At 35.2% G+C, this 13,515-nt stretch overlaps 1 protein-coding gene across 19 annotated transcripts in view; it reads right to left on the minus strand.

The window, feature by feature from the left end:
• SLC44A5 (solute carrier family 44 member 5) overlaps nucleotides 1-13,515 on the minus strand; it is a 466,490-nt gene that overhangs the window by 47,772 nt on the left and 405,203 nt on the right. For all 19 annotated transcript variants that reach the window (XM_078332262.1, XM_035251898.3, XM_035251906.3 and 16 more), the window contains 4 exons: nucleotides 8,983-9,108; nucleotides 8,100-8,160; nucleotides 4,337-4,460; nucleotides 2,855-2,938 (listed from right to left, as the gene is read on the minus strand). In XM_078332262.1, the coding sequence (XP_078188388.1) occupies nucleotides 2,855-2,938; nucleotides 4,337-4,460; nucleotides 8,100-8,160; nucleotides 8,983-9,108 (395 nt within the window). The remainder of the gene's footprint in view (nucleotides 1-2,854; nucleotides 2,939-4,336; nucleotides 4,461-8,099; nucleotides 8,161-8,982; nucleotides 9,109-13,515) is intronic.

The raw sequence follows: 13,515 nt of genomic DNA on the forward strand, positions 1-13,515 counted from the left end.
TATTACAAAACTTTTTTTCTATTCAAAATTATTCTCAAATTATTTTATTTTAGCTGGCTATAGAAACAATAATGTCAAAAGGTATAAACAATTATTTCCATTAAGACTTTCATATGAAAGAATAGGACCATAGGGACTTTATACAGAAGTCATCTTTGTGTACCTGGGTTAACTGAAATCTAGTATCAGTTATTGTTCAAGGAAAAATACAATTCCTCCAACCTACAATTTTGATTTATTGGTGACAGTTGCCATGTCTTATTTTTTCTCATCATATCTACCTACTAGGTCATAAATTGTAAAATATATTCATGATGAATATGTTCTGTTTCATTTACCTGGTGACTGGTGGAAATCTTCTGTAATATGGCTATAGAAATAAGAAAATCATTTTGGGGCAGAAAGATAAGAAAAATGGCCACCCTCAGAGCCCATAATGCTGTAGTCATTATCACTATGGTCTAATTATCTCTAGGAGTTTGTGATGCCTTATGTCACCCAGACATCTATTCCAGGTCCCCAGTGATCTGTGGGCCATTATTTGGAATCAGGATAAAGCTTCTGTGTCTCCTGGGACATGTGACTTTATCAAGCAATTAACAGTATGACTATTTTCTGTCAGTTTTAATTTCTTTTTAGAGCTTGACTGAACTACTAGAGAAGCTTCTTTTCCTCCCATATATCCAGGTTAAGGTCACACTGGAGTCTTCTGATGTAATTTTCTCAAAGAGAACTCATTAAGATTGGAAAGTTGCCTGATGCTTCTATTAAGAACTGTTATGTCTGGGGTTATCTCTAAGTTTCCAAACATAGCAACAGACACAGTTTGGTACATTTATTAAGTTACTGTCTCAAGTGTTATCTTTTTATTATTAAAAAATCTCCATAATTACTGTCACTGGATAGATGACAACACAGTACTGAAGTGTCAGAGTCTTGCAAAGCCTATTCTTTTAACTTTGGAAGTCATTTCCTCTTAAAATCACAGATACTTTAATGCTTAAATATTCCATATTGTTGAAAGATTATTTTATGGCATAGCCCAAGGAAAGTATTCAGAAATGTCAGAGGAAAAAATAACAAGAAATAAAACTGTTTATTCTGTGTGTTTTAAATTTGTACATAAAAATTATAACTGAATAAATAGATATAATCATATAAGTACTTTAGATTTAGATTTATAAAATAAATGAGAGCAGAAGAATTGAAACTAAAGGGAGATGTTGATGTTTTACTCTTATGAGTGGTGCCTGGGTGGAGAGGGTTTCAGCTTGTGTTTTGGGGGTGAGGTAAGCAGGAGAATCTATTACAATGTACACTTGTTCAGGTAGATATGAAAAAGCCAAATGAAGAAGCAGCATAGAAATTATCTAGTGACATTTGAGTCTGACAATAAGGGAATCAATTTAAATACTGTCAAGAATAGACTACAATCTTTGCTGAAGATAAATCCTAACATACTAAAAGTAATTACTGTAATTGTTTAGGACAAAGCATCAAAATGAGTAAAATCTCATCAAGCGGTCTGATTTTACAGCTCTAAACACCACCCACTAGTTTCTCACACAAAATACAAGTTAGACTTTATTATGCATCATGTAATCACATTCACATATCTTGACCAACTAGGTTTTTCTTGCGGTTTCTTAACATATTTTTGTGTGTCTACTATGTTCAAGTACTCATACAGAAGTTAGGAAAATGAAGATGAGTTAGACATATTTACCATTGTAAAGAGTTCATGCTTTATCAGAGGGAAAGGGACAGATAAATAAAACACAGAATGGTAGGTGCTATATGGAAGATGAGTATGTGTGTGTATTTATAGGTGTGTATACACACACATGTTCACATATAGGTATGACAAACACATTGGAAGAACTAAGTAAGTGTATCTGGGAAAGATAATAAAGGTTTCATAAATGATACTAAAGCTGATTTTTTTTTAATGAGGTACCATTTCCCAAGACTCAGAGGATTTGCCAGAGAAGGAAACAGAATGTGCAAATTTATGGGATTTGATAGTATAGGGATGAGAATGTTATTTGATGTGTTTAGAATATAGTGTTAACCGAGAAACATGGGTGGAGATAAATTGCAGAAACTAAGTTGGGCAGGTTTTAAAGGTCCTCAGAAATATCTGAAAAAGCTTTAGCTTTAGTCTTTGACCATTAGGGAACCAGAGAAGCTTTTAATCACTAGAGAATGACGAAAGAGCCGGACGGTACTGACAGTCTTAGATCTGTCACACATTTACCCATTCCAGTGCAGTGACTACATTCCTTAACTTTCTAGGAATGTGAATCTTACGTCTGAAAATGTTACATCTCCTCCCCCCTTATCTATCTATATATATATATATTTATGTATCACATACATAGTTAGGTAGCTTCTCATATCTACAGTGACTTCTGGTGATGATGAATACCAGTCATTATGTGGAAGGGATGTGTTAAAAATAAGAACGATCCTTTCGAAATCAAGAGAGGGACAAATTAGAAAAACTAATCTGAGAAACCATCCTGTATCCACGGTAGCATGTGATGATTAGTGCAAGAGTATTACAGATACAGAAGTCCTGCAGATATTGCCTCACATAACTTGAAGTATGTGTTTATAAGAGTACTTTTATTAGTACTTTAGTGAATAAAATTAAAATTTACATTCTGCCAACACTGAGCATATTTCCAAATATCTTTCCCCTGTCGCACCTCATCTGATAAAGAAAATGGCAGGAACTGAGATCTCAGTGAACTTTTTATACATGAATAAGAATAAAAAATTCGAAGAAACAATTCTACAAGATAAAATCAGAATAGGGCTGGAGAAGAAACATCTATGTGTTTCCACTTACATGAGAATCCAATACCAAGTTGTTGCATAGTCTTCAAAGACTTTCAATCCAAGTGACTTTGCATCAAGTAGTTTATTAATACCACTGAATTGAAAGAAAGAAAAAATCAATTACTTTTTGATGACCACTAAATAGAAATGTTCTTGTTATAATAAAAGGGATTCTACAAGGTGCTGTTGAAAGCATGTTTTCAGAAACCATCTATCAGTAGTGACTATTTTCCTAGCCACAATATTACATAAAATGTCACCAGTAAACCTGCAAAGGTAGCTATAGCTGAACACAAAGAGAACATGATTTTCAAGAACGGTGAGCAAATCCTTTTCCATTGTTTGCTATTTTCCCTCAATATTGCGGAAATCCCACTGTAAGAAATGAATTTAAATGGTCAGATTAGCTTTTAACTTTCAAAACCCATAGTCAAGAATGAACATCGCCTTTAATTCCCATTCCTAATCCTGACAGTAAGGCATGATGGAACACTTACTAGAAATTTCACAATCAGTGTCCAATGATGAATTATCAAAGTGAACGCAGTCATATAATGACAACATTGTCAGTCCCTTCTTCATGTGCCAGAACTGTAACACCGGTCTCTTCCTCAAAGTAACCACTATTCTTACGTTTGTGATAATAATTTCCTAAGATTTTTTTTCATTTTACTAATTATATATGCATCACAGGGAAATAAATTTAACTCTGCTTGTTTCTGACCGTTATATCAATGGAATCATATTTGTATTATTATTTTGAGATTTTACACAGATTTTAATTTCTGAAAATCATGAATGCTGCTATTGTATTCTAAATATGCAGGAACCATACTATACTAATTATACTGCTAAAGTCTTTTAAGATAAATAAATTTATAGAATATCTTTAATTTTTATCTATAACTGAGCAATGCAGTGATATGTGGTGTACATTTATGTTTGTACACAGGTATATATGTTTATGTGCACAAAGAGAAATATATTTTCCAGTAACATGTAGCACCATGTGTGTAAGCCAAGGGGACATGGTAAATTTACTGCACTATACTTAGTACATAGAAATTTGATATGCCACCAATACATTTCTTTATATTACACTTCTATACCTGTTGAGAATGAAAGATTTAACAATTTTGAAAAGCATCATTATTGTTCCTTTCTTTCTTTTTTAAAATCCCAGCTAGTCAGGAGGCTGGGGCAAGAGAATCACTTGATCCTGAAAGGTGGAGGTTGCAGTGAGCCGAGATATCATGCCACTGCACTCCAGGAAAAGAAAAAAGCATCATTATTCTTTCTAAATGATTCTGGTTTCTCCTTTATATGTTCTTCTTAATAAATATGTATCAAGCTCTTCAATCCACAGTAATATATATATTTCATATATATATATATTTAATTGTTTTCTATAACTCTTAAACTGATAGGAGGTTTAGTCTTGAGTGCAGTAACAAAATGCATCAAAACTGAAAATTACAACATAAACACATACTTTGCAGCATCCCTGAGTTCTATAACACTTCTTGTCTTTCCATTTCCATCTTGAAACACCATTCTACTTCCTATTGTTAAAGTGCCATTTTTGGTAGAGAAGTCAGGGAAACATCTCTGGAGAACTGTAAAAATAAATTATAGAAATCACTTTTCTACTTCTTCTTTCATAATGTCCTCCCTTTCTTAAACTTTGTTATTTTATAACCAAATTCTTGCTAGACATGCAAATTGCTCAATGTAGATAGCCCATTGACTGTTACTTGATGATCTAATTTTCTAATGGTCCTAAGACTAGAAAGCAAATATGATCACACTCTGAAACTACATTCTAAACTTGATTACTTTATACATGGTATATTGATCAAGTCATCATAAATAAGATGCACAACTTATGTTTTGAAAGAGTAACAATGATTAATATCATTCATGACAAGAACATTTTAGTAGAAAGGCCACATTAACTTGTATGATTGGTTGAGTTTAGTTTTGCTGTTAAAAATATATATTAGGGGCCGGGCACGGTGGCTCAAGCCTGTAATCCCAGCACTTTGGGAGGCCGAGGCGGGTGGATCACGAGGTCAAAAGATCAAGACCATCCTGGTCACCATTGTGAAACCCCGTTTCTACTAAAAATACAAAAAATTAGCTGGGCATGGTGGCGCGTGCCTATAATCCCAGCTACTCAGGAGGCTGAGGCAGGAGAATTGCCTGAACCCAGGAGGCGGAGGTTGCGGTGAGCCGAGATTGTGCCATTGCACTCCAGCCTGGTTAACGAGAGTGAAACTCCGTCTCAAAAAAAAAAAATTATATATATAATATATAATTAATATTATATAACATATATTATATATTAGGTACTAATTGAGTAAAATCTTGAAAATTGGAGATTAGTGAATAATACCTTGGGAAATAAGAACCAACTCGAACTTTAGGCTACAAAAACAAGTAAATTTTTATTTGTGAATTCTTAACAATTTATCTCCCAGCTTTTTCATTTACAGCAGTTTTTAGTGTAGCTGAAAATGGGAATTCTGAAGCTATCAAAAGAGGCCTACACTTTGTAGACTAGTATGATTTTTAAGAAAAGTAAAATAACTGTTCAACCTTCTATGTTATTTTGATTAGAGTCTTTGCCTCTTTACAAATGTATTACTAAAACTATTTTAAAACCCCAATTTTAAATGAAGAAATAAGGAAAATCAGAAATGGATCATTTTCACATTTTTTTCTTATAAGAAGAATCACTGATTTGCATGGGCTCATATGTAGTTCATACCTGAAAAAATTAAAGCAACTGAGCTGGGGAAAGAAGAAACAGGTCTCTTTAAAGCGTTTTCCAACTATCCTGGCTGAAAAAGGAATTTTCTTGTCTGCTCACCTCTCGCTTCTGTTGCACTTACAACGTGGCTGATTCCTTTACCTGCCCCACCTTTCTACTGCTCTTCCCTTCCTTTCTGTGGTAAATATGACAAAGTAGCCTTTACCAGCTACTTCCACTCACTCGGTTCAGAGTTTTGCCCCCACCATTTTATGGAAATTATCCTCCCCGTGGTCCCAAGGACCTCTCGATTGTCAAAACCTCCAGATATGTTTTAGTCTTCATCCTGCTTAAACACATTATGTAAAACAGGGCTTGGCATACAGTACAAATCAGAAAATATTTGCTGACAAATTTGTTAACTTTTTCAAGCCTTTGACATGGTAGATACTCCTTGTCATATTGAAACTCTCCTCTTGGTTTACATGGCCAGATGCTCTCCTGTCCTCCTTTCCGTATTTCTGTGCACTCTGTCCCTTTCTACCCCTTAAATACAAGTGTTCCTACCCAGAGGGTCTCCTGATCTTGTTTCATATATGTTTTTCTGGATAATCTCATCCAATCTGTTAGCTTCCGTTACTAAATATGTTCATTACATATTCAGAAAGTGGATAAAATATAAAAAAGATATAGGACTGTACATAGTCCTTCCACCTACCATGAACTATATTAACATTTTGGGGAATTTCCTTCCAGTCTTTCTTCTACAATAAGTATTTTTTGAGGGTCAAAATTATATAGGACATGCAGTGTTTTCCCTTATTTTATTCTCACTTATTTCCTCTTTAATGAACACATTTTACTATCTGCATACTATTCTATTGAGTACTATTTAATCTCATATTAGGAGGAACACAAGCTGATTGCAGCATGTACTTTAATGTCTTTCTCACTAGATTGTGAAGGACTATGCCTTAGTCATTTTGATTCCCCAATGTACATTTTTTCCTGTGTGATTTAGCCAAAGTGTACTTGTAAGGGCAGGGACTATGTCTTATACTTTTATGCCAATTAGATCTTTTGTTACTAATGGTTTCTTTTTATCCTTTTGCATAAAGATTTATAACATTGATTTTGGCTGCAGACATGTGTCGCTGAGAGTGTCCTGATAAGAGCTGTTGCTGTGGGACCTAGATCTTTGCCTCAAGGTCTCTTATGACCCAGCAAAGAGTGATGGCAGCATATAAGACATGTTTGGTGGTAGCTACTTTAGTGGGTATTTGACTATCTACTCTAATGACTAATGCCTTTCCTCCATTTTAAAAGAAATATGTACATTGTAGGGAAATGAATAAAAAGAAAAAAGAAAGAAGAGACAAATTTCCCACAGTTTTACCATCCCCAAAACAACTACTTAATGTTTTGGCATATTTCTTTCCAATCTTTTTGCTTGTTTGTAATTCATACATGTTTATCATTATATGGCTTGTAGGAGTTTGAATTTTATTTAACATTATAACATACACATGCATGTTATTCTAATAGTTGTATTTAATAATTCTAAACTGTTTCATTTAGTGAATACATTACAATTTATTTAAGTATTCTTTTGCTCTTAGATAGTAGAGTATTTCTTTTTTTTTTTTTTTTGATACTTTAAATGTGATGGACATTTTAATTAAAGCTTTTTTAAATAATTAGGATTATATCCATAAGCAAGAAAACTCAGTGATTATTTTATTTTCTTCTTTTTATTTTTGTTTTTTTAGAAACAGTGTTTCACTCTGTTGCTGAGGCTGTGTACAGGGGTACAATCATAGCTAACTACAGGCTCCAACTCCTCGGCTCAATTGATCCACCCATCTTGGCCTCCCAAGTAGCTGGGACTTGCCATGCCTCACTAATTTCTTTTTAAAACTTTTGTAGAGACAGGGTTTCACTGCGTTGCTGAGGTTGGTCTTGAACTCAAGCAATCCTCCCACCTTGGTCTCCCAAAGTACTGGGCCTCATTTTGTCCAAACAAAGTATTACTTAAATATAGCTTATAATTTTAAGGAAATAAAATATTGACTAATTCTAAATATATATAAATATTTCAAGTGATAAAGGCAAGTATATGTCCTCCCCCTACTCCCCAGGCAATTTCTGAACGAAGTTTTCAGCTAAAATCAGGAGTGGGTGTATACAAGCGTGTCTATGTGTGTGTTCATGTATGCTTCTAAAGCACCAAAGGATCGATCTGACTGAGCTTTTAACTTTCAATCTTTTTCTTGTATGTTTATGATGGAAAATTTTAAAAATCACAGAGTTCCAGTGGAAAGGTACCTGGTTGGAGTCAAGAGATGAGCTCTATTTTTGACTTTTCTGCTAATCGACTCTGTGACTTTAGGCCAGTCAGAGGGCCATTCTTGGCCTCAGTCTCATCAATTGTGAAATATGGGAACTTAATTAAGTAGGATTTTAGTAGATTCTGTGTTTTTAACGTAAAATAATTGCCACTTACAAGGTTTGCTTGGAAAAATCGCTGTTGGACAATCATCATCCAGTAAAAGTTGTGTGAGAGACTAAAATAAAAGGAAAAATGTTAACATTTCAAAGGCCCTGTGATAATTACTTTATACTCAATCTAAATATGTCCTTTAAAAATTTAACACCATAATAATCTCCTTATTCCAAATTATTTCTCCTAATACTATTAATTGTAAGATTATCACACACACACACACAAGGTTGCTTGACTTTCTCAAATGTCCTAATTATAATTCAATCAAACCAACAATAATAAAACCAGATCATTTGAAAACAAGGCACATCTTTGGAGGTATGTATCTTTTTCTTAGTCATATCCTGAGTCTCTAATTTCTTTATTTTTTTCCTAGAAAAACAGCATCTTCTCTAATTTGGAAACCATTTATATTATTTAACATAAGGATGATTTAGAATTTCTTACCTATCTCACACCTAGGTAAAGGGTTGGAGTTTTCAAAATGAGTTGTTACCAAACTGAGTTTGGAAATAAAATTCTACTTGTTACTAAGTTGCTGTGGGGCTTCATCATCACATTAACGAAATGGTGACTGCAAATGACATTAACTCCTAGTTCTAGAGTAAAAATCTATCCAAGTAGAGAATTTGTTGGCGTCGGGAAATAGAGGCTAATTAACCAGACAAAACAGCCTTTCATAACACCCCAAATCTACAAAATGTTGTGCTATAAATGGTGTGTGTACACACTCAGTACCTACGCATTTGTGTTTTAATGAAATTGTGTCTAATCATTTCCTAGAAGTTTTAGGAGCTTGTTCGGTAACAAATGCTCATGTTACACTTGAAATTGAAAAAAAAAAGTTAAATTCTTCTCTAGCTTTAAGATTAAACACACATACCTTTGCAGGCTTAGCAGTGGTCTTACAGAACTGACGGTAGTCTTCCCAGTAGCTCTTGTCTTTTGTGTATAAAAGTTGCATTTCCACATAGGTTAAAAATCTTTGTGGGCACTTGGAGACACAGATCTGTGAACGAACAAAGTGATGAGAACTGAACTGAGTTGAACACACCCAGAAACTACCTATAAAGTTAAGCTTATAAATTAGCCACCACAGTAAAAAGCAATGTACTGTTTTCCATCTAAGAAACCTAAATCAATTTTCTTTTCTCTTTTTCTTCATTTCTTTTTAAATTTTCTTTTTTTTTTTCCTTTTAAATTTTCTAGAGACAGTGGCATGATCATGGCTCACTGCAGCCTCAACCTTCCTGGTCTCAAGTGATCCTCCCATTTCAACCCTTTAAGTAGCTGAGACTACAGGCAAGAACCACCATACCCAGCTAATTTTTGTATTTTTTGTCGAAATGGGGTTTTGCCATATTCCCCAGGCTGGACTCAAACTCCTGAGCTCAAGTGATCTGCCCATCTCAGTCTCCCAAAATGCTAGGATTATAGGTGTGAGCTACTGTACCTGACCTAAATCAATTTTCTAGTCTTATTGTAAAAAATGAAATTTCATGTACTAGTTACCAATCTCTGTTCTTTGCTCTTTGATATTGATGCTATGTTAAAACAAGATACCATACAGTGACAGACTTATTTTCAACTTTTGATTTTGAGATCATTGTAAATCAACATGTAGTTGTGAGGAATAATAGGGATTCACATACCTTTCACTCTGTTTCCCTCAATGGTAAGAACTTGCATAACCATAACACATTATCATAAGCAGGAAATTAATATCGTTACTGCTGTAGTTTGGATATTTGTCCCCACATAAACTATGAAATTTGATCCCCAATGTTGAAGATGGGGCCTAATGGGAGGTGTCTGGTTCATAGGTGCAGCTCCACCCTGTACTTACAGTTCAGGGAAAATCTGCCCTGTTCATGAGGGGTTCATGAGGGAAGATGCCCCCTGTTCTTGTGGTGATGAGTGGGTTCTCAATCTATTAATTCCCTCAAGATTTGTTGTTAAAAAGGGCCTGGCACCTCTCATTTTCTCACTAGCCATGTAATTTCTACACTTGCCAGCTCCTCTTTGCCTTCCAGTATGAGTGGAAAGCAGAAAGCTGAAGCCCTCAACAGAAGCAAATGCTGGCTCTATGTTTCTTGTACAACCTGCAGAAACATGAGCCAAACAAACCTCTTTTCCTTATAAATTGCCCAGCCTCAGGTATTTGTTTTATAGCAACACTAAACAGAGTAAGACAGTTAGAAGCCACTAACCTTATTCAGCGCTCACCTGTTTTATACACTTGTTTGTGTGTGTCTGTGTATGTGTGTAGTTCTATGCCATTTTATCAGATATGTGGTTGTGTGACTACTACCACTGGACAGTGATAGACCTTTAATAAAATACTTTATGATTTTAGAGTATGCTTGTGTAATGCATATATATTCAGGGTTAAAGTCTTCCTTCCTTTCCTAAATATGAATAAAATGATGATTTAAAATTCTCTGAATATTGAACACTTATGCCACTAATAATTTTTAGTGCCAGTGAATTCTTAAACACAATTCTCAAAAAGTAACTGAGGTTTTAGCACCATGAGAAACTAACAGATCAGGGCTATTTGCCACAATCAATCAACAGTATGGTCTTTTACCAGCACCATCTACATGTGGGCAGAGAGATCATCTTTGCAATTATTTTATATTAATAAACTTTGGGGGCCTATTAGTGCCAAACCAGGTCACTGTGCTAGTCCACGAAGCCACCCCTGAAATCCAATAGTGACTCCACAGAGGGAAGGCAGAATCAGAAGAGATGTACTCTATTGGTTTTGCTGTTGTTTGCAATAAACAACAAAAGTCACATGAAGCCATGTGAACTGCAGCTAACCCTTTCAAGTCTATCAGTTTCAGTTCCTCCATCTGAAATACTTCTCAGCCCTGACTTGCTCCATCTCCCTGCTCTAGTAATTATTCTCGTTGGCCAACCTGTAGCTCAACCCATTGGCAATTAGGTAAAACACTGCTGCTTAGCTGACATCTCCTTTCCATCTTTTGGGTTATGTTCCTGCTATGCACAAAGGCATTCGGTATGGGCCCTACAGCTAAGTTAGCAAGAGAATAATGAAATGCATATGCTTCAAATCTCACAGTTAATATTGTCTCGAAGCAACAGCAGTCCAATTCCTTCTAGAAATTTTGGCAGGGCAAACAACCCGTCTCCACATCCTCCCCTCCCCATGTATTTCCTCTTTCTCAGTCTCTCATCCACACATGTGCACGCACACACACACTCACATATGCACATGCATGTACCTTAAGAGAAAATACTAGTGGCTTCATAGGTATCTTTCTAAGAAAGCTGAAGAACTATTTAGGGACATTCACAGCATGCAACACATCCACTTCTTTTAGAAGAAGGTTAAGATGATTATCAATGCAAATGTCAAAAGTTCACTCTGATTAGAGCTAAGCTGAATAAACCATTAACATATTAGGAGATATTTTACAGACATTTAGACTTCGACAATTGACTCGTTTGACATTGAAAGACAACTGAACTACTTCTACTGGTTACACTTAAATGGATTTATAAAAGTGAGTACTAAAAGCACTAATGCTTTCACAGGCTTTAAATGATGGTAGATACTTCTGAATTTAGAACGTAATGATTCTGTATTTATAAAGCACACACACAAACAATGTATACTACACATAGAAAAGTGCTGTGTATGCAACACATAAAAGAAAGTAATTAAAATGATAAAACATGGTTTGTTAAGGAGAATCACATCAACTCTCATTCTAGACACAAATGAGCTGTTAAAAAACAATACAACAACTGCATTTTACTTTCTTCCTCTATCAGACCAATTTGTTCATTTCAAATAGGGTGCTGATTAGTAGCAATCAACATATAATTAGTCAAAATGAAGGTCACATTGAGGTTGGGTGTGCCGATTGATCACAGTCTCTCCTTTAAGTGCTTGTGACACATGTCTGTACCATGTCGGCAGTTAACAAGAACATAGTGCATAAAAATAAGGCTTAGATCAGGAGATGCACCACTGTCTGGAAGACTAAATGCAGGTCTGCATTATTAGCAGCTAAAATATATTCTGACTCAGTTCTGATTCTCTGTTTACCACAAAGGGCACTTTGCATAAAGTTCTGTATCACTGTTTTTATCTTTAATGCAGATAGGCTTAGCACTCAATTACAAATTAGAATTTGGTGGCTGGGAGAGTGAATTACATTGAAGGTTAAAATGCTACATTTGTTGTGAAGAGAAGATGATTTAGTAAATCATTCATGAAACAACAAAAAAGCATAATATGCAAGTATATTTTGTTTTATCATAGGAATGATATATTTGTAGAATATAGTGGGAAAATTCTTAACTAGCAGTAGGAAGATATTCATTCTCTTCTTTGTTCATTCATTTAATAAATATTTACTGATCCCCTACTCTGAGCCTGTTCTAAGTGCTGAGGATGGAATTAGTAGTGAACAACACATAAAAATCCTTGCCCTCAAGCAATTTGTCTTCTAGTAGGAGGAGACGGATAACAAATAATAAGTAAGCAAAATGTTTGTCATGAGATGGTAATAAATAGTAGTAAATAAGATGGTATATGATGATAAATAAATAAAGTGACTGGGTGGGATTCTAATTTTAAAGAGATAGTCAAAGAAGTCTCACTAAGAAGGTAACATTTGCAGAAATTCTTGAACAGGATGAGCAATCAAGACATACGTTCATCTGGAGGAAGAATTTTCTAGGTAGGGAGAACAGTAAAGTCTAAGTATCTGAGGCAGGAGAGTTCCTGGATCCTTTCAAGTATCAATACAACAAATGGCCAGTATGACCCAAGTGCAGTGAGCAAAGGGAGTAGAATAGGATATGTGGTCAGAGAGTGGGTCAGACAGTGAAGGATCTTACAGGCCATTGTTAGGACTTTGGCTTTTCATATGAGTAACTTGGGAAGCTATTGGGGCATTTAAGCAAAGAAGAGACATAATCAGATTTATATTTAAGAGGACCACACTGGCTACTGGACGGAAAAGAGAAGACAAAGGAAAGGGGGCAAGGACAGAAGCAGAAAGATCAGTCAGGAGATCCTTCAACTAATCTAAAAAAGAGATGATTAGCTCCTTGAGCTAGGGAAGAGGTGGTGAGAAATAGTTTGGTTCAGGGTATATTTTGGAGGGAGACCTAAGGAGAGCTCGAACATGGGTATGAAAGAGAGAGAAATCAAGGATAAGGTAGAAATCAAGGTGTTTGGAGCTGGCAATAATTGAGACAGGGAAGACACTGGGGGAGGGCACAATTTTAGGGATAAAGTCACAGATTAGGAATTCAGTTGTGGACATATTAAATTTGAGATGCCAACTAAATAGCCACATAGAGATATCGCATGGGTGGTTGGATAGAAAGGTCTGGAGCTCAGGGAGCAGATTTATTTGGAGATGTAAATTTC

This window comes from Callithrix jacchus, chromosome 7 (genome assembly GCF_049354715.1).
Source record: "Callithrix jacchus isolate 240 chromosome 7, calJac240_pri, whole genome shotgun sequence".
In the NCBI taxonomy this organism is placed as follows: domain Eukaryota; kingdom Metazoa; phylum Chordata; class Mammalia; order Primates; family Cebidae; genus Callithrix; species Callithrix jacchus.